The 21,045-nt window shown below is 40.0% G+C and overlaps 1 protein-coding gene across 1 annotated transcript in view; it reads left to right on the forward strand.

The window, feature by feature from the left end:
* The window catches only part of CPS1 (carbamoyl-phosphate synthase 1), a 126,852-nt gene extending 106,067 nt beyond the window's left edge, over positions 1–20,785 (forward strand). Inside the window, exons 30-38 of the mRNA XM_066346251.1 lie at positions 768–875; positions 2,811–2,900; positions 3,485–3,655; positions 5,859–5,933; positions 8,592–8,690; positions 16,242–16,301; positions 17,002–17,114; positions 18,881–19,010; positions 19,740–20,785. Of these exons, the coding sequence (XP_066202348.1) occupies positions 768–875; positions 2,811–2,900; positions 3,485–3,655; positions 5,859–5,933; positions 8,592–8,690; positions 16,242–16,301; positions 17,002–17,114; positions 18,881–19,010; positions 19,740–19,838 (945 nt within the window). The 3' untranslated portion in view covers positions 19,839–20,785. The remainder of the gene's footprint in view (positions 1–767; positions 876–2,810; positions 2,901–3,484; positions 3,656–5,858; positions 5,934–8,591; positions 8,691–16,241; positions 16,302–17,001; positions 17,115–18,880; positions 19,011–19,739) is intronic.
* Positions 20,786–21,045: the final 260 nt, after the last annotated feature.

Below are 21,045 nucleotides of genomic sequence, written 5' to 3' on the forward strand. Positions count from 1 at the left end.
GATAAGCAAATCTTCTCTGTAGTTTAAGTCTTTTAAAGTCACCCAATTATTCTCCTCCACTCTAAGCTTTATCGTTTCCCAAAGACACACGTTATTAACATTCACAGTATCGTAATCGAGACCATAAACTTTAGAATCTGACAGATAAATGTTTATAATCCTGACTCAGCCACATGGTAGTCACATGTACTTGAGCTATTTATTCTCATATTACCTTAGTTTCCTCACCTATAAAAGGGACAAGAATATTTTTGTTTTGCTTTCCTCCTCTCTCTCCTCTCCTCTCCTCTCCTCAAGAGATCATTAGTTAGATCTGAAGTGTTTTCTAATTCACCTGAATGATGATACTTACCTAGCTAGATACTCATCTACCCCCATCTTCTTTCCCTTTCAGTGTCTAAAACTTAACCTGGAAGGAAAAGATAAAGATATTGCTAGTGCCTCCCAAATGCTTTAGTTTTTTTTAATCTATTCTTAAACATCAATATAAATTGTTTTACTTGTCCTCTTTTCCTATTATTTATACCCATTCTAATCAATGGGAGAGGGAGGTAAGCTCTCAGCCACTCTCAGGTTCCCCTACAGGCAATGCCCAGGGAGGCTTGACAAGGCTACGTGTGCAGCTCTTTCTACTCTCCTCACTGGGGACTTGGCAAAGAAACCAGTCGGTGCTCGAGGCATCTGTCAGCATTAAATGGGGTGGGCAGGGCAGTAGCTTCATTGAAGTAGGGTCCTGACAATTCTCTCTAAAATCTTCTTTTGGCCAGGTTGTCTCCCATGCGATCTCTGAACATGTGGAAGACGCAGGCGTCCACTCGGGAGATGCGACTCTGATGCTGCCCACACAGAGCATCAGCCAAGGAGCCATTGAAAAGGTCAGCCATCATTTATAAAGAAGAGTCAAAGGGAAAAGCGCAAAGATAAAAACACATATTTTTTTAAATTTATTTTTATTTTTTGTATTTTTCTGAAGCTGGAAACAGGGAGAGACAGTCAGACAGACTCCCGCATGCGCCCGACCGGGATCCACCCGGCACGCCCACCAGGGGCAACGCTCTGCCCACCAGGGGGCGATGCCCTGCCCCTCCGGGCGTCGCTTTGCTGCGACCAGAGCCACTCTAGCGCCTGGGGCAGAGGCCAAGGAGCCATCCCCAGCGCCTGGGCCATCTTTGCTCCAATGGAGCCTTGGCTGTGGGAGGGGAAGAGAGAGACAGAGGAAGGAGGGGGTGGGGGGTGGAGAAGCAAATGGTCGCTTCTCCTATGTGCCCTGGCCGGGAATCGAACCCGGGTCCCCCGCACGCCAGGCTGATGCTCTACCGCTGAGCCAACCGGCCAGGGCCAAAAAACATATTTTTTTAAAGCTAGGTTGCAATGTAGGACATGCCCAGGTAAAATTTAATTAGGAGGGGAACTTCCTCGCTCTGAGTCTGCTGGGTATTTAAAAGATAACAGTTCCCGTCACTGCCCTTTGGAGCATGTTTGGTTGAACACTGGTGTGGTGGTTCTCTAACTTCCGTGTGCATCGTAACCCCCCGGGGAACTTGTTATAGTACAGGTCCCTGGACGGCACCCCCAGTTTCTGATTCTATAGTTCTGGGCAAAGCCCCAAAATTCACATGTTTAACAAATTTCCAAGTGATGCTGTTGCTACTGGTCTGGAGACCACATTTGGAAAACTGTGCTGCATATGATGCTGATGTTTGAGAGCTACTTACAGGCGAGCAGCGTATGAAGCAATGTCTTACGGTCAGAAGCAGGAATGCAGCCAGCCATCATGCAGAAATCTCCTGGAACTAACGCTTTCACTATCTACCCCTAATGACAGCTCAAACCAGAACTTTCTGATATGTCACTTTTTACCCCTCTTTTAGAACCACTGCTTTAAAGACCTTCCTAGGAACAGTGACTCTGCCTCCGTTCTCGTGTTGAATCGCTAGGTGTCTTCTTAGAGACTGTTGTCTTAATTCTTGCACACAGATGTTCCCTTAGTCTTCGGGTATTGCAGGTCAAGCCCGGCTTTTTAGTGAGTCTTTCCGATAATGCTGCTATCGGAATCTAGGCAGGCCTGTCTGGCTGGCTGCACACTGGGGTGGATTCTGAAGGCAATGAGGGAGGAGCTATTACTTCTGCAGTCAGTACCGCCTGTTGGCATGGGTAGCTCTGGCTGTAAGATACAAAAATGCCTACATATGACATGCCGACCCTACCTTCAAGGTAACACCATTTCTTTCTGACCATAATATCTACCCTTGAAGAGTCCAGGGCAATTGAAAAGCATATAAAGGAAATCTCTCTGGTCTCTTTGCAGAACCAACCATGTAGTTTCTGGGTCTGTACCTCTCAAGAGCTGGGTCAATAGATCAGTATAGAGTTTGGTCTTCAGTTTTTGGTCCTGAAGGTAGTAAACCAAAAGGATTTCATTTAGCCCTCAAAGTTTTTTTATTTATTTCTTATTAATTTTAATGGGGTGAAATTGATCAAAAGGGTGCATAGCCCTCAAAGTTAAACCAGAATATATCATTGTAGGTAGACAGAAGCATTTGGCAGAGAAATAAGCCTGTAAAATGTGTTTTTTCCCCTGGTATCCTATTGAGAATATTTAGCACACAGTATTTTATTAATAGAAGCCTAATAGTGGCTATTATTATTGTTGTATTATTATTAATAATTATTAGTATTGTTATTATTTGAGGGTCTATAGCTCTTTGTAGATATAAAGAGATATAAATAGAAGGTTCTGTAACTTTTTTTGTTGTTGGTTTTTATCTAAGGTATGCTTTTAGCACTATACTATTTTCCTTTTGATCTAGGTGAAGGATGCTACCCGAAAGATTGCAAAGGCTTTTGCCATCTCCGGCCCATTCAACGTCCAGTTTCTTGTCAAAGGAAACGATGTCATGGTAAGACATGCCAGGTGTTAAAGAAGACAGCACTGCTGTGTTAGGTCATACTGGTTTGTGTTCCTCTGGTAATCTTCACTGAACACAGCCGCAGAGCAACTGAGACCCTACCACTGTTAGTAACTGGGTATGGGATGTTTCATAGCATGTAATGCCTCCTAATTTGAAAGCACAGGCTCTTGGTGGGACTGATATGTTAGTACAGATTTGTAAAGCAATCTGACCCATTGGAAAGATCACTATATCTGTGTATGGTATAGCATAGCATAGCATAGCACAGCACAGCACAGCTTAGCATAGATATGGTGACTATCATGAAGTAGGCTTAATATGCACAGGGTGGGGCAAAAGTAGGTTTACAGTGGTGTGTATGTGAAACTGAGTTTATGCTTATATTTTTATGTATGAATGTATTATTTTCCACAAGAGCAACTGTAAACTGACTTTTGCCTCATCCTGCATAGTAGTCATAAATTACATGCACTGAAGTTTCACTGGGACCCAGCTGGTGAGGAGAACATTAATAGTGTTGTCATTAGCTCTCACCGTCTTTTCTCTTCTATTGAATTTTGTTACTTGTCCAGGTGATCGAGTGTAACCTGAGAGCATCTCGGTCCTTCCCCTTTGTCTCTAAGACACTTGGGGTTGACTTCATTGATGTGGCCACTAAAGTGATGATTGGAGAGAACATCGATGAGAAACTTCTCCCGACGTTGGAGCATCCCATCATTCCTGCTGACTATGTTGCAATTAAGGTAGCATTTGAAAAAAAAAATCTATTAGTCACTTTTGTGAGTTCCAAGAAAATTAAAAGAACAATTTTCCATAAAAAGAATCTGGATCTTCTATGAACCTTCTCACTAAAGTGCTAGACTGGGGAGAGATGATGTTTCCTTTGAAAAATATAATGCAAGTGCATGACAGTGCCTTTATGTGAACTGCTATGTATTTCAGAATAATTAAAAATCATCTAGAGCTGGGTAACTTCACAACCAACTAGTTGAGTATGTTATAAACAATGTTGCTGCAGCTGATATACGACAGTGCCAGTTTAGTTGGTCAACAGGGATCGTGGACATAGATTCTTAGGATAAGGCTTGAATTGTGCCAAGCTTTCAAGAATGCATGAATCTTGTGGAAATCTTTGCCCTGTGGTGTTGGCTAAATTCTGACCACCTGGGCCACTCTTGCTTAGTTTCTACTTTTAGTGGCACGATTTGTTCATGTGAAAAGCTGAGGCAGCAGTTACTGTTGACCGTGGGGCTGTAAAAGTGATGACATTGCCGACCCCTTTGTGAAGAGTGACAAAGAAAACCTAAGGGTGTGTTCTCCCATCTCCTAGGTGTATGTGCGTGTTTCTTATGATAACATGTCACAAAGCCCCGTGCTCTGCAGCCATCTCAGTGTGTCTGTGCACGGAGAATTGACATGACTTTCACTGCTTTTCCGGACGAGCACAAGGATTAGTGAGATTTTTATATAAATACATTTGGATTGTTTTAGATGAAGCACACAGGAAGTTAATTTATACTGAGTGACATCTTTGGGTGACACATGCATATTTTAGATGCCCTCAAAAGATTCCCATTTTAATGTGTTCTAGTGACCTCGACCATAATGGCGTTACAGCTGAGACTCTGACCTCTGACTTTTACGGGAAATCTGAAGCTATAAATAAAAAATATTTATTAATCTTAATAATTTAGGATGCCTTGGTTTTGATAGCGTACTGAAATAGAACATTACTTTTAATGTTGGGAGAGGGTGTCATTTAATACTGGAGATGATGACAGAACATGAATTGTTAAAAGTTTTCAATGGGATATATATACATACACTGTTTAAAGACCAACAAGGTCCTGAAAAATACTTTCCACTTAAGGTTCTATTTATACATTTCAAATTTATGGTTCTTTATTTTGACAGCAATACACACACAAACACATACACACACGCATACATGTGTATGAAACAATTTCCCACAAAATATATTGATGAATAGGTATTCATTTTTAAAAATGCACTGGATCTCCCAATTTACTTCTTTCCTAGTTATTATGGTATAAATCTACTTTTTCCCCCCAAATTACATACTTATAGTCAATCTTTTCTTTCTTTCGTATAGTCAGTCTTAATGTAACCCTAGTAAGGTGGGTGGATGTCAACAGATGAGGGCATTGAGAAGCTGGAGTGCAGGAATGTATAATAACATCTAAAATGTCCCAGTGAAATGACTCCAAGCTAGAATTCCCATGACAACTTAGAGGGGTGCCAGACTCAGAGGAGGAATAGTCTAGACTAGATAAATGAATATGTGCAAGAAATAAGAATTCGGTGGTTAGTGAGTTGCACTGATAACAATAAATGAAAAGGAAGCATTCCTATCTATGTTCTAGTTCGTATGAAAGTTCTGGGCAAAAGTGTTTTCAAGCAGAATGTTTTTCAAAGCTTTTTAAGAGGTGTCAACAACAGTTTAATATCTCAGAAGTCAGCTTCCAGACAGAAATTTCTGGCAAAGTGGCTTGTTGCAAGTTCAAATGATCAAAACAAGAAGAGGAATGTTTCAAAAGCCAACCAAGGAAAAAATGTGTTTGAACTCTGTGTTTGGGTAGACCAATGCCCAACAGACTTCGTTTGAAATCACTCCAGTAAGAATCTGTGTAGGCCAGATTAGAAACACTGGCTTACACTGGTCACACGGGCCCTATTTACAGAAATAATTTGTGATTATTTAACTCAAGTTTTTGGCCAACAGCTCAAGAAATTCTTGGAACAGAGTTTTAAAGCTGTTTTTCAAGTCAGATGTGTGGACTAAACTATTTTGGGTTTTTTTTTTACATGTCTACCATAAGCTAAATGAATCATGTGAGAGATGATTCACTAAATATCATATATGTTTTTTCTCTTAGTCCTTTAATACTTTCCTCACATATTTCTCTTTCCTTTTACTTTTGACAGGCCCCAATGTTTTCCTGGCCCCGGCTGAGGGATGCTGACCCCATCCTGCGATGTGAGATGGCTTCCACTGGAGAGGTAACTAGTTAATGATCCATGAACACTTACACTAAATCTACTTTGAAATATATGGTTTGATGATCTGAATATAGTGAAGTAAGTTAGTAAGTAGAAATAAGGGAGACATCAACTTCTGCTCGCAGAGTAAGCCTGAAAAAGGGTTTAAGAATCTTGGATGATCATCTTTTACATTTGGAGACCAGAGTCTAAATTCTCACTTATATGTGACTATAATACATGTAATCCTAATTTATTTCTGCATTACACATTGACAATATCTTTCAAATATCTTCTGGTCTTTCTTTTTATTTTCCAGTTCTCAGGCCTCTGCTATCGATAGCAACCCCCTCCTGATTTGATCAGTACATTTTTACTAGCAATATGTAAAAGTGAACGTACAGCATTAGAAAGATTGTGGACCTAAGTATTGTGTAACATGCAAATGTATGCAAATTTTCAGAACCACTTTCAAAGCCACTTGAACCTCTTGTGGATCATTTAAAACCTATAATGGGGCTGGCCACTGGATGTCCCTCTTCACTTGTGTTGGGACTGTCAGCTGACGGTTTCTTCAGCAATGTGAAATGTGTTTCTTGTAGAAAGCTGTCAGATTCTAGAAAGTTCCCTACATGTCAGTGTCAGGACGTTTTATGAATCACCTAGCCCTTGACAGACTTACTAGATACAACCTTCAAATTCTCATCCGTGCACGTCCGTCGGAGTGGCAGCATCCGAGTGTGAGGCATTATTGTTTCCTCTTGGTGTTAAGAAAAACCTGAAAGAGGAAAATGTTTAATTGCAACAAATACGTGATGTTTTATATGGTTGCCTAGTTACAAGCAAGGTGTGTGATGAGAGAAGCCAGTGAGACAGGAAGGCAAGCAGTGAGGAATAAATGGCTATCTTGTTTGCATTTGGACGATAATTACATTCTCTTAGCTCTTTTGCTGTTGTGCGCGCGCGCATGTGTGTGTGTGTGTGTGTGTGTGTGTGTGTGTGTGTGTGTGTGGTGTGTATTGTGTGTTTTAATTTAATAGGTGAGAAAACCTAACTTTAAAGTAGGGGACCTCCATTACATTTCTGGGCTGTTGCAGGAGACTCTCTTCTTATTTATCTGGCCCCCATGGTCACTCACTAGTGTGGTTGTTCTCAGCTGGTCCAGAGTTCAGATCAGGAAGAGATCTATTTTTCTTCATGCTGTTTGTTTAGTGTGGGAAATCTATTTTCAGTGCCTAAGTCCATTCTGCCTCCAGACATACATTATTGGAGTTGCTGAAATATGGAAATATAAAAGAATTAGGAATTTGGCTTCTACTTTGTTATATTTGTTTCAGAGATATAAAAAGAGATAATTTGTCTTCCGTTATTAGAGTCATATTTCCAAGTGTCACTAAGCGTGATGTTACAAGGGCTATTGTATAACTAACATCAGAATAATAATTCTAACATAGTGAAATGTCAATTAGGCTCTGAAAAGATGTTTTCAGTGTTCAAATGGTTTACTGTGGGATTGAATGAACCTTTAGCTCCTGAGATAGGTAAGGGATGTTTTTTGTTTTCTTAATGGTAAGGTGGGAATGTTATTCCTAATCTTTACTTGAATATCTGACTACTTTCTATATTTTTCAGTAGAAAATGTCTAAAACCTCATATGTGGTGTTGTATCCACACTTCTGTTGGGATGGCCCAGGTCCTTCCATTAGAATTTGGGTACTGTTGACTTAGGTCTCATGTTACCTGGCCAGCACTTGACCAAAGAAAATTTCCGCTGTGGAGTATAGTATATTGGTGATCAACTGAAGATCAAAGTGATGAGAATTTACCTTTCACAGGATGGGAGTCTTTTGCTTAAAGAATGAATCTAGCCATCAGTGTTATATACTATAAGGGTGGTTCTGTACCTGTACCAAATGATGATGTGCGTGGCAGAACTTACTCCCATCATACTCACATATACTGCTTGTCCTAGAGTTATGCTGGCCATGTGACTTGTCATTATGTTATAGCACAATTACCCTAGATGAAGCTTCTCTATATCAGAATATTATATGTTAGTTTGGAATTGTTTTTTACTTATGGCTGTGAGATTGAGGGGTAGTAGCATGGTATTTAGGTTCATTTTATGAAAATTATAAAAAAAAACTTATTTGAGATTTTCATAGATATATTGGATTGCACAGAATGCTTTCTCATAAGCTGTATGAAATAGCTCCCAACCGATGGATCAGCAGTTATGCAATTGTGCTACTGACCTGTGAATGCATGCATTGTTACAGAGTGTACACAGCAGACACTGTTGTTTAAACATGATGTCATATTAACATGTGGTAACTCACCACATTATGGACCAGAAGCTGTGATTGGTATCCACAAAACTCACAGTAGAATTTAGTTATGTTGTTCCATGGAGTGTTGTTGGATAGAGAAATAATTGCTTATTCATTTATTATGCTTAATTAAAAACATAAGATACATCTGCCCTGGCCAGTGTTTTTATCCCTGGATTCAGATTGCATGGGCAACTCAATAAAATCTAGCAAAGGAGTCTATGAGTAAAGTACTTGCCATTTGTAGTTGTTGTTGTTTTTGTTGTTGTTGTTGTTTTTTTTGGTAAAGGTGGTTAAGTATTATTTGCTTCCTTTTATTTTATTTTATCTTTTCATTTATTCTGAACAGGTGGCTTGCTTTGGTGAAGGTATTCACACAGCTTTCCTGAAGGCAATGCTTTCCACAGGATTTAAGATACCCCAGAAAGGCATCCTGATTGGCATCCAGGTGCGTGGGGCGTGGTTGTGTGCGTGCCTGTGGGCACATGCTGGAGATGGGTCGGGGAAGGGACTTATGCTATAGAAGAGGGAGGTTTGTTGTAAGTTCCTCCAAAGAAAACAGCAATTTACAGAGAAAATGGCCATTTCTTTTCTGTATGTTCCCTAATTTTTGCCTTTTTCCATTGCAGTAGCCAGTACAAATAAGGGAATAAATAAAAGACAGAGAGAAAAAGTCTCTAGCAAAAGGGTATTTGTTTTGGTAGAAATTTAGGGTACCTTATAAAGCAGGGGTCCCCAAACTACGGCCTGCGGGCCGCATGCGGCCCCCTGAGGCCATTTATCCGGCCCCTGCCGCACTTCTGGAAGGGGCACCTCTTTCATTGGTGGTCAGTGAGAGGAGCATAGTTCCCATTGAAATACTGGTCAGTTTGTTGATTTAAATTTACTTGTTCTTTATTTTAAATATTGTATTTATTTCAGTTTTGTCTTTTTACTTTAAAATAAGATATGTGCAGTGTGCATAGGGATTTGTTCATAGTTTTTTTTATAGTCCGGCCCTCCAACGGTCTGAGGCACAGTGAACTGGCCCCCTGTGAAAAAAGTTTGGGGACCCCTGTTATAAAGGAATCTCTTTCATTCTTTGGTTACATCATTTCTATATGTTTTTCTTTTATTTCTTCTTTCTTTGCTATGAACATAGGTTTTCCATAGGTTGGGTCTTATCTCACCTCTTCTTTCTCTCTGTCTATGTCTATCTCTGTCTCTTGATTTTCCCCCTTTTAGCTCATCTGTGCCTATAGTATCCATTCTCCTATCTATAATAATCACCTTTAAATCCGAATCCTCAGCTCTCTCATACTTCCAATGATCTGCTGGGTACTGCTATCTCATGTCTCGGACCCAAGCCATCCCCAAAACTGAAGTCCTATTATCTTCATCCTGACCTCTGTTCCTTCTTTTCTTACATTCATTCATTCACATTTCAATTTCTACTAAATGTCAAAGATTCACAGTTAAAGAAGACATGGGCATTATTTGAGACATTTTCTCAGCCTGGCTCTCCATGACTAATGACTTAATGGTCCTAAAAAAGTCAGCACATCCCTCAGTGTACTGTGGAGATCCTTGAAATACTATTATTTGGTAACCCTTCTAAGTCCAAGCAATGTGCAATAATTATAAGTGAATATCTTCATATAATGAAAAGAAAAGAAAAATATTGGTTTATTATTTCAAGTCAAATATAAATCTTAGTGCAAAATGGTAGCCAGGAAACTTCTATTACTAATCCTTAGAATAATTTTTGCAAGAATATAAAAACTCTTCTGTTTATAAATTTCCTGAAAAATGCTAGATGCTTCCAAAGGGTCATTCACTATTATTTTTTTGGAGTTTTGTAATTCTTGGATTTTTTGGAAACAATAGATGCTCTTATATTTTACCCCTGCCATACTTTTAATAAGCTCAAACCCTGCATGGTTACATAAAAATCATTAAAATATAATTAGAGCAGTACCAGGTATTCTCAAGCCAGTGGGTGATTATTATACATATCACCTCATTAGGGTGTCTTAATATTTGCAAATTAGACCCTAGAGACTGGGAAGCTAGTGGCTTTGGAGAAGTTTCCGCAAACAGTAACTTGAGGTCTTACTTTTATAAAGGTGCCAAAAGGGTGATGGTGAGCGGTTAGAGCAGAGACTAACAAGATGACTTGCAATTGCAAAGCCTAATGGCAATTCAGAGACACATCACACTGTAGGAGCAGCTCATTATGTTATAAATGGGTATTAAGTATTATTAAGTTGCAAGTATGAGAGTATTTGCCCAACTTCCAGTTATGGCTGAAAGTTTAATGGGAGACCTGGGGGCATTCAGAGGAGACCATGCCCTTAATCCCCATCTTCACAACTAATCACACAGCGCTAACATTTTAAAATACCAGTTTAAAAAGGCAGTGATGTATAAAATTGTGCCCTGTTTGGTTCCAGTGCTGCAGGGCAATGGGAGGCAAAGTTAATTTGAGCCTATGAAATATTTGTGTAAATTTGGCCTTAGTGAACAGAATTTTTGCTTTGCAGGGGAAAAAAAAAAGTTTTTGGCAGAAAACAGAATTTTCTTTCTTTTTTAAAAAAATTTATTAGTCGGTTTTAGAGAGGCAGAGAGAGGAAGGGAGAAAGAGAGAGATAAGCCTTTATTTGTTGTTTTACTTAGTTGTGCATTCATTGGTCACTTCCTGGAGTGTGCCCTGACTGGGGATTGAACCCGCAACCTCGGTGTTTGGGGACAACGCTCTGACTGAGCTAACCGGCCAGGGCAAAGAGTTTTTTAAGCAAGAGTTTCTGTCTATTGAGCTTCTACTTTCCCATGTACTCATTTTTTTTTTAAAGAAATCAGTGTTCCAGCAGTTATGTGAGTCACTTAGCTTTCTCCCTGTGCATGAGTGTATAATGTTAGGGATTTAAATATATATGTATTCTAATTACAAAGGTAAAAACATTTAAAGAAATACTTAATAAAATATTCTCAGCTGTTGTAAATTTGGTCAGCATGGTTCTAAGCCTTCAGAGATGTACAAGAATCATTTTCTGACCTGCTTTATACGGAAGGCCAGGAAAGCTGCTGTCACCATCAGTTAATGTATCGTCGCACCGTTACTATATGAAGGACTTTCATTTGTAGTGATTTAAAAAATATGTAGTCATAAATTTAGCTGAACAGTATGACGGAATTCACTAACCTGAGAGTTACTAGCTATAAAAGTCATGGGCATCTTCTTCGTTAGAATGGGATAAAATCTAATCGCATCCTTTTACCCAAACTTTATAGCAACTGTGGATAAAGTAATTAGGGTTCCATATCTCAGGATACATGGTACTTTAAAAAAATCATTTTATTTAACAGGATTCCACTAGGTCAGAAGAATTCCCAAAAACTCATTAGAATATATACAGTCAGAACTTAAAAGGAGCCAAATAATACTGCTAATATATAAGTGGGTGTTAAGGCCAGTAAATACAAGGAAAGGCATTTACATGAATTATGTAATGAAGTACTAAGAAAGAGAATCCATAATTGATGTTGATTTCTTAAGATAATCATCCATTTTGCACGTGTGTAGACTTCACTCACAGAAGAGCATTGGTAGCCAGCACTGTTCCAGTTAATTTGCCTTATTATTCCTTCACGTGTATAAATGGGGAGAATGGTCAATATCTATCCCATTTATTTGAGATAAATGTCTTGTTTTCTCTTCATCTCTCCAGCCTGATCCATCTGCCCGCTATGAGTAGAAGGATTTAATTGAAGATACCTTAATTCATTATTAATATTTTACAATGGGTTGTAAGAGAAAATTGGGGGAAAAGAGAATGACAAAGAGGTGAAAGTGGCTGTGAGTCAGGAGACATTTTTTTCTCATTGTTGATGGTTTAACAGATATTTTAAATAGTAATTATTACTAGAGAATCTCAGCCATTTTGAAACATTTAGTAAATAGTTTGTGTGGTTGTCGGGGAGTGGGGGTGTGGGGGGACGCATGCGTATACTTGTTGGTTTTATAGCAGTCTCCTTAACTTTTCATTTCTCTTCTCTTTCCCACCCTAATCATTTACACACACAGACCCTCTGCTTCCACCCTCCTAAGGTTAAATCCTAGGAGTCAAATTACTTAGGAAATTAGAAATATTTATAACATCAACCTGGGTGTAACTAGAAGTTTGGGAGGGGGGGGGGGATCAGAATTTAGATTTTGTCAAAGGATCCTTGCCGACTTAACTATTACATGCACTGTGTCTCTACCAAGAAGCTTTCCACGGTCCTGGATCCTGATATAAGAAAAGCATAATAAATGCAGGTTTATATGGGAACAAAATCGTCTTTGATTCTCTTGCGATGTTTCCAGCTTCCTTTCATCCCATCAGGGTTAATTTATGGTTGCTGTGAGCAGGCAGGCAGTCTGCCTTGTTTTGAAGTTTTCTGGAACACCCTTTAACAATAAGTGATTTACTCTAGAGCAGATCAAGAGCTCTCCGCTATGGTCCCCTCTGATTGGCTATTCAGCGAGGCTCCTGGAGAGGCGAACGGCATCCTGACATCTGGGCTTCAGCATCTCTCAGAAACACAAAGCCAGCATTTCGTTTGAAAAAGACAACTCCAAGTGACTTGAATAACCTTTTATCTTCAATACAGAGTCATTAGGAACGGCCACAGAGTTGTCAATCCAGACGTCCTCTGGAGTGCACAGGCATCGCACAATATTAACTTGGCTTTTCTGTTCTGCGGTCCAAAGTTGGAGTGATGTGAAAATGACAACTGGTGGAGATCTATACAGCCATATGTATACATTTTACTTTTAAAGAACTTTCTTTCTTATACACATTTTCCAGAAGATACATCAGCTTGTACTTTTCAGCTTTAGTTACAAACGGGTTTTTTATCCAGGTATTTTCAATCAGCTATTAAATCTGGGGCTGCTCAGATGCGAGCTGACAGCTGCAATTTCTTTTTGTAGAGAGGCTGTTTTTATATGTTACGAGTGTTCAGTATATGTTTGGTAGGAGTTTATAACGTGGCTGTGAATGCCAACACCCCGGACCAGAAGGCAGAGGGTCCCCTGGCTGGGACCTGCCAGGACTGTCATGTAGGGTATTTATCTCTTTCACATGGGTACAGCACCGAAACTGGTATCTGCAGGTCTGAGAGGACTTGATGACTTATTTTACATTAAAATGGTGAAGAAAAATATAATTGCATTCTAGTACTCCTCCTGCAACATTTATTGTGTTTTGACCAAGTTTAGTACATCTTCACCTCAAATTATAAAATGAGGGAAAGATGGTCCTCCTATGTCCTATTCCCTCCTATTCCTAGACTATTGTGGGTCAAAATCACCAGGCGGGGCTGCTAGATTGCAGATTACTGGGACTCACTCTCCGAGCTCCTGATTCTGTAGGCCTGCAGTGGGGCCCATGTTTTCATAGTTTAAACACGTTACCAGGTGATGCTGATTTCCCCGGGGACCACATTTGGAGACTCACTGTACTTGAGAAATGGGATTTTAGAAAAGTAGTTCAATGTTATGTTATCACATGGCCATATATTGCCAGTGACTTTTTGCTAGAGGAAAATTTAAGAGACTGAGACTAGTTTGTTCAGTTCATGACTAATCCACCAATTAGTCCATAAGTGTTTGTTGGACACCATAAAGGTGAGCCTTCTGATGTACTTTGGCACTCACTTAAGTCTCTTCTTTATTTAGCAAAAGGCCACAATGTAATGTTCCAAAATTCAAATGTTCTTTTAAAATATTTCATGTATATCTGCTATATTTCAAGGAATTTAAAACATGCAGAAACCCTAAAATGCCATCTAATTCAATCTTTTGCTTTCCAAGCAAATCAAACTTGAACAAAAGATTGGCTTATTCTTCTGCCTCAATCTGGTCTTAAAGAGACTGCCACCGAGCTCATCAAATTGCCCTAATGTCACTGAGTTACTCTCTGATTTTATACTTATTTTATTTTTTGTGTCTCGCTATGAGGTTCTTACTGCTAAGCCCATTTTTTCTTCTTTGGTCCTAAGCAGAAATGGAAAGCTACCTCTCCAGGCATGGTTACAATTAGTGTTTGAGAGGACAGTCATGAATAAGCCCTGGACCTGCCTTAACTGAGATTTATCTGGTTGCATTTATCTTTTCTATTTGCCAGTAGTTTTCTCTCAGAAAACTGCAGTTCTGGGATTGAGAGGGCCAGAATCTGAAAGAATTCTGTATTTGAACATAGTCTTTGGGGTCTTTTTCTAGGATTTGGATTTGTTCTCAGAAAACCTTTGCAAGTAAATATTAGGAGGTTTTACGGGCTGGACATTATCAAAGTTGTGAAACAATCTTGATATGTTTTGTTATCATAATTTGTAGTTTCTCTAAAATGCTGAAAGAAGATCCTATCCATGATTTTTATTCAAACGTGACTAATATGATTCCTAAATAGATTGTAAAACATTTAGTAAAGTGACCAAATGAGGTCATTGCTGGATGAACTTTTTGTAAGGGGAAGCAGCCAAATGTTCTCATTAAAGCAGAATGTATTTTTTTCTTAACTTTGTATGATTTTGCATACTCTGTTTAGCTCAGTTACTTATGTTAATGAGCTCGAGGTCATGGGCTGATCTTAGGATAAAGGACGCTTAGCTCTGCTTTCTTTCACCCTGACGACTGTCTTGTAAATACTGGCTTTTGGCCACAGGTAGGAGGTTTGTTTGTTCAAAACTGGGGAATCCTGATGGCAATGGGCAGGAATCCAGGGAAGGCAGGACCTGGAAATTATATGGGTCCAGCTGAGGCTCTTGGAAGATTACAGCAATGAACTGTAAGAAAATATCTGAACAGTGAGATGCAACGCTGGGAAGCCTGTCCAGAAGTAAAATATATGTGAGGAAGTTGGTTTGTGTTTACATGTGACGGCCAGTAGAGGGAGCCAGGCTTGGAGACTAAGGTGCAGGGGCTGGAATCTAGTCTCTGGAAAGAACACAAACAATTATTTGAATAATAATAATAATATTTAATGAGAACTATCAATCGGCCAATGCTAAGTCACCCTTCTAATGCTTAAGTAGTTCTCTCATTTTAAATTCATTCACTGACTAGTGGGGGCTAAAACATTGCTTTTTTTTTCTTCTCGCCTTCTAAGTTCTTCTATCTGGGCTAATAAATTAGCAGGGACAGATGAACAGGAGAAAATATACAAAGTTTATTACGGATATGCATGTTGGGGGTGTCATAAGATATGCGGCCTGAAATGCACTGGGTAGTTGAGTTCATACTGTTACTATTCCTGTTTAACAGGTGGGGAAAGCGCATTGTGGAGAGGTTAAGTACATTGTTCAAGGTCACAGAGTTTATTATGGAGCCCCAAGAAGTAGGCACACTATTATTCTCACTGCTGTTTTAAAAATGAAGATATGGAAGTTCAAAGACATTAACTTTTCTATACAACTATGAACAGTAAAGCCAGGATTTGAAAGGTAGCTCGTGACTCCAGAGTTCTTTCTTGTACTATTTGCCTTAAAGTAAATGCAAAAGTTCATTCCACATGAGATTTACTACAGGGCGCTGTGCATGAGTGGCTAGGACAGGGCCTAGTAACTGCAGGACAGTACAAAGTTCAATTGAGCAATTAGAACAGGTATTAACAGGCAAAACATCCAGCAAGGTGGACTTGGCATTGAGCGCCTAACCCAGGTATTGATAAATACTCCCTGACCAGGAAACGGATCCATGCAGAACTGGGGTCTCTCTGCATTTACAGAGATTAAATGGATTAAAAAGGCAGTGAAGAAATTTGAGGACGGGGTAGAAAGTAGGAGAGCAGAGAGTAAGACAATATGGATGGAATTTATATGCATTGAAAAATAAGTAAGACCTCATACTCACTATAAGAGGATAATGGATAAAACTGGTCATCTTTAAATATAAAACACCTGACAATATGTAATATGTGCCTTTTGTGGCGGCATGTCCATCTAAAATGTGAATTTTATTAAATTTCTTTAATTTCAGCAATCATTCCGTCCAAGATTCCTCGGTGTGGCTGAACAACTACACAATGAAGGCTTCAAGGTATGTGCTATTCATTTTTGTATAAGTTGTTCTCTGTCAGCATTAAACTCTATCCACCAAAGGGATATTGAAAAATCTTAGGGAATTAAATAGCTCAGAATATATCCTAACTTGATAGTTTCAAATCTTCACTAGAATAAAAAAAAAATAGAGACCAGTTTTAAGTTTTAACACAATTATCATAAACTTAGAAAGTTAAGCTTACACAGAGTTGGGACAAAGTTCCAGTTCATTTCCATGTATTTCCCCTTGATCCTTTTTCCTTTCCACGTGTAGTCATGGTTTCCAGCTAGGTTACGGTTATAGGTGAAATGTTTTTTCCGTGAATACATTCACACAAAGCCTGGTTTAGTAAAACAAAGTAACTCCTATCGTTCAGGGTGGGATTGTGGGTGGTGGGCTTTGTTGACCTAATAACAATCAATAATCAGCCGTGACTACTTTTTATTTTTCTCCTCTACAAAAGCAGTTATAATTGAGGTTATGAAAATTTTTACCACTGCAAATAATTTAAAAATACTTAAAGTATCCATGACTGGTAAACTGAGTCAAAGCCCTATTCATGGCATCGTATTGCTCTTCATACTCACCGGTTTCTTATAATTTCTGTTTTAAATGACATGTATGTCCCAGTAGTCTTCTTTGCTTTGTGGAAGTGTTCCCCGTGATACAATAACTGACTTTTCCATTTTAAATGCAGCTCTTTGCCACGGAAGCCACGTCAGACTGGCTCAATGCCAACAATGTCCCTGCCACCCCAGTGGCATGGCCGTCTCAGGAAGGACAGAATCCCAGCCTCTCTTCCATCAGAAAGTAAGAACTGGGCAGAGTTTTCCGAGATAACAAAGCAGAGAGAGGTTTAACTTGGGGAACGAGTGTGGTATGGGGACTTCACCTTGCCCACTTGGAAGTCTGAAAGTTGTCCTAGTCAATGAGTTTAAAATGAGTACATTTGTGGAGGATAATAAAATTTCGTTCTTGTGAACTTTGCTATTACTGTGAACACAAAATGCCCTATTTGCACATGGCAGTATGTAGCATCTTTCAAAATAGTTCCTAGTGCGGGCGCTTTCCTTGACGGACACCGAGAGCTCAGTGATGAGAATCATGGCGTGAAGTCTGTAATGCAGAGCTGTATAGCGGCCATCAAACTTATGTATATACACATGCATGCCACGTATGAGTTTGACTAGCTGTCTTTCACGGAGGTTATGCATCAACGACTCAGTCAATGTACTGAGCACTTGCTACATACAGAAGACTATGATGAGAGCTATGCTAATGTCATTCATTGGATTACCTAATTTGCCATTCTTTGATCAGGTTGGTTACTGTGCATTAGGCTGTGTCGTCATTAGTTTGCAAGATGTATTATTTCAGTACACAGTATGAGCCTTCAGGAACACAATTACATAAACGCAGAACTATGTGGCATGGGGACAATAGGAGGTATTGCTCAGCTGCTCTAGGGTATTACAGCTCATCAGATGGTTAAGTCATGCCAAATTCTATGCAATATACTGTTTGTTAGAGCTCCTAAGAAGGCAACCTATAAGTCACTATCAAATTAATAAAAGTAGGGCAAATTTTTCAGACCTTAGTAGACTTTCAATGATGTTATAAGCCCTTGCTTAGGGCTTGGTAAAACAATAATTAGAATTACTTTATGCTTTTGACATTTAAATGTCTCCTGTGTATGTAGCAGCCCAACAACGGAATGTAAAAAGGTTTAAATCAAAAGCAGGTGACTTGTATTTTTATACCATTAGCAGAGAGGCACTTGGAAGGAGGCAGTGAAGTTAGTCTGGGAGGAGAAGACGGGGAGGACTAGACTTCAACACTGGAGGAATCGCCTCCTTGTAAAATAAATATCCATCAAATTACCAATTCTTACCTTGCATAGGTAGTATTTTATTTTATTTTATTTTATTTGTATTTTTCCGAAGCTGGAAACCGGGAGGCAGTCAGACAGAGTCCCGCATGCGCCCGACCGGGATCCACCCGGCATGCCCACCAGGGGGCGATGCTCTGCCCATCTGGGGCATCGCTCTGCCGAAATCAGAGCCATTCTAGCGCCTGAGGCAGAGGCCACAGAGCCATCCTCAGTACCCAGGCAAACTTTGCTCCAATGGAGCCTTGGCTGCGGGAGGGGAAAAGAGAGACAGAGAGGAAGGAGAGGGGGAGGGTGGAGAAGCAGATGGGCGCTTCTCCTGTGTGCCCTGGCCGGGAATCGAACCTGGGACTCCTGCACGCCAGGCCGATGCTCTACCACTGAGCCAACCGGCCAGGGCGCATAGGTAGTATTTTAAAGAGAAAACAAACCTTTCCATTCAGTTAGTTAGACTTTTACCAAGACTTTTATTTTTTCAAGAACACACACACACACACACACACACACAAATTATAAGCCCCGAGGAGTTTAATTTGAACATTTACTTAGAGGAGGGTGAATGGCAGTCAGCTGAGTATGACATTGACTCACATGGCTAAGAGTATCATTTATGTTAGTATTTTAAAAACTAATTATAAAATATACATGGTAACCTGCAAGCTTTTGTTTGTTTTGTTGATTCTTCCAGACTGATTAGAGATGGCAGCATTGACCTGGTGATTAACCTCCCCAACAACAACACTAAGTTTGTCCATGATAATTATGTGATTCGGAGGACAGCTGTTGACAGTGGAATTGCTCTCCTTACTAATTTCCAGGTATGTCCTCGTTCTCAAATGCAGGTTGCAGGAGCATTTTTATTTCTGGGCTTCCCTTAAGAGTGTTCATCGATCTATGCACATCACTTTTCTTCCCTGCTTGTAACATTCAGAGTGGAGAAGAATTTCTGAACAGAATCTAAAATAATGATGCTATCAGGGTAGGTCATGGCCTACCTGAGACAGCTGATGATCAAGCGACTGAGACAATCAGAAGCCACGGATAGCCACGGCTCTCTAATTACCCATTAAATAAGAAATGTGGTGTGGCACGGAGTAGAGAGACAAAGTTTTATTCCATTGTTTCTGAGTGAAAGCCACCACATAAAAGCAACAGGTTAATGATAATTGACAGTCCAGATACAGTGAAGCACTGGTTCAATTCACGGAAAATGATCACCCAAGACATATCCAGCTCCACGTGGACATGACTCACCAAGTTCTTTATCACGAGGGGAAGAACTGTTCTTCAACACTCATTAACTTTCTATCCATAATATTTGTCCCCTGAGTTAGTTTTAATCTCTATTCAGGGGTTGGGTAGAAGGTAGCGGATAAACTTTTTCATGGTGAGATCTGAAAGTCCCCACGAAATACAAATTTTTGTTTCTTTCATCCCAGGCGCCTTTGAAAATTGGAAGCAGAAACTGTGACTTTTTACCCCGGCTTCATTAAATATTCGCTGTCATATCCTCTGGGTTGCTAAGACTCCTACCCTTATATTTTCAGGTGACCAAACTGTTTGCTGAAGCCGTGCAGAAGTCTCGCACTGTGGACTCCAAGAGTCTTTTCCACTACAGGCAGTCCAGCGCTGGGAAAGGGGCATAGAGAATGGGGCCCCGGCTCCACCTCTAGCCCGACCTAAGCCACGTCTCAGCCTGAGGAACTGATTCCGAACTTGCTCTCCCAGAGATGAATACTGATACCAAACTTTGTATTAGTTTACTCAGTTACACCTTCATATTCTTTCCTTTCACCATTAAATTGTTGTCCGTCACTTCTCTCGTGCCTTATTTTTGGTGGGCTACGCTTCCCCACGTGCTTACTTGCTGCTAACGTTTTATGGTGCTGATTAATAATGATAATCACGGTAGAAAAAACTTGCTGCTTTGTCTTTTGAACTCTTCCTCCATATACTTCACAGACCCTATTGTTGTTGTTTTTAAATAGCAACAGCCACACTCAGGACACTTGAACAAGGCAGAATATTCTAAGGATTTGTTAAAATGAAGTACGGATTTAATTTATGAAGCCCTTCATCACTACACTTGTTTATTGCTCCTTTTCAATACTCATCCTGTCTGGCTCATTCAGGAATGTCATCGTTCCTCCCCACAGTACTGGATTTGAGAAGTGTGACAGAGGTGTTTAAAGAATGGATTTCTTTCGAGCACACTAGTTTGCAGTTTTGTGTTTTGGAGTATGTCAGCAGTTAGTAGATACCGCTGAGGTGGTTTTATTCCTGTTGTTTTTGGGTTTTTAACCTGAGCCAACTGAAAGTTTTAGGTTTATGCCATCCCCCCCACCCCACCTCCCACCCCCCACCATTTCAGATACACTTGGGAATTTGTTCCTTCCCTTCAGATGACGGGTTCTGACGATCTGCCGGGGCCCACACTGCGCTGTCCGTCCCACACATCTTAAGCAGCGTCCCCATTCCTTCTGCAAACAAGAAAAGTCCTTCCTTCAAGGCAGCCTTTGTATCTTTAAAATTTTTGTGTTATTACAAGCGCTCTAATTTGTGAACTTTTGAATAAAATACTGTTAAGAGGCAATGCAGTTGTATTCTTGCATTTTTTTCTTTTATACTGATACGGAAATTAGTTCACTTCTCTGATGAAACAGGGTTTGGAACCAGGGTGATGTCACGGTTTTGTTTAAAGATATTGCTTATTGATTTTAGAGCGAGGAGAAGGAGAGAGCGAGAGAAAGGGGGTGGGGGAGGAGCAGGAAGCATCAGCTTGTAGTAGCTGCTTCCTCTATGTGTCCTGACTGAGCAAACCCAGGGATTTGAACCGGTGACCTCAGCATTCCA

The sequence above is a fragment of the Saccopteryx leptura genome, chromosome 7 (assembly GCF_036850995.1).
Source record: "Saccopteryx leptura isolate mSacLep1 chromosome 7, mSacLep1_pri_phased_curated, whole genome shotgun sequence".
NCBI classification, from domain to species: Eukaryota; Metazoa; Chordata; class Mammalia; order Chiroptera; family Emballonuridae; genus Saccopteryx; species Saccopteryx leptura.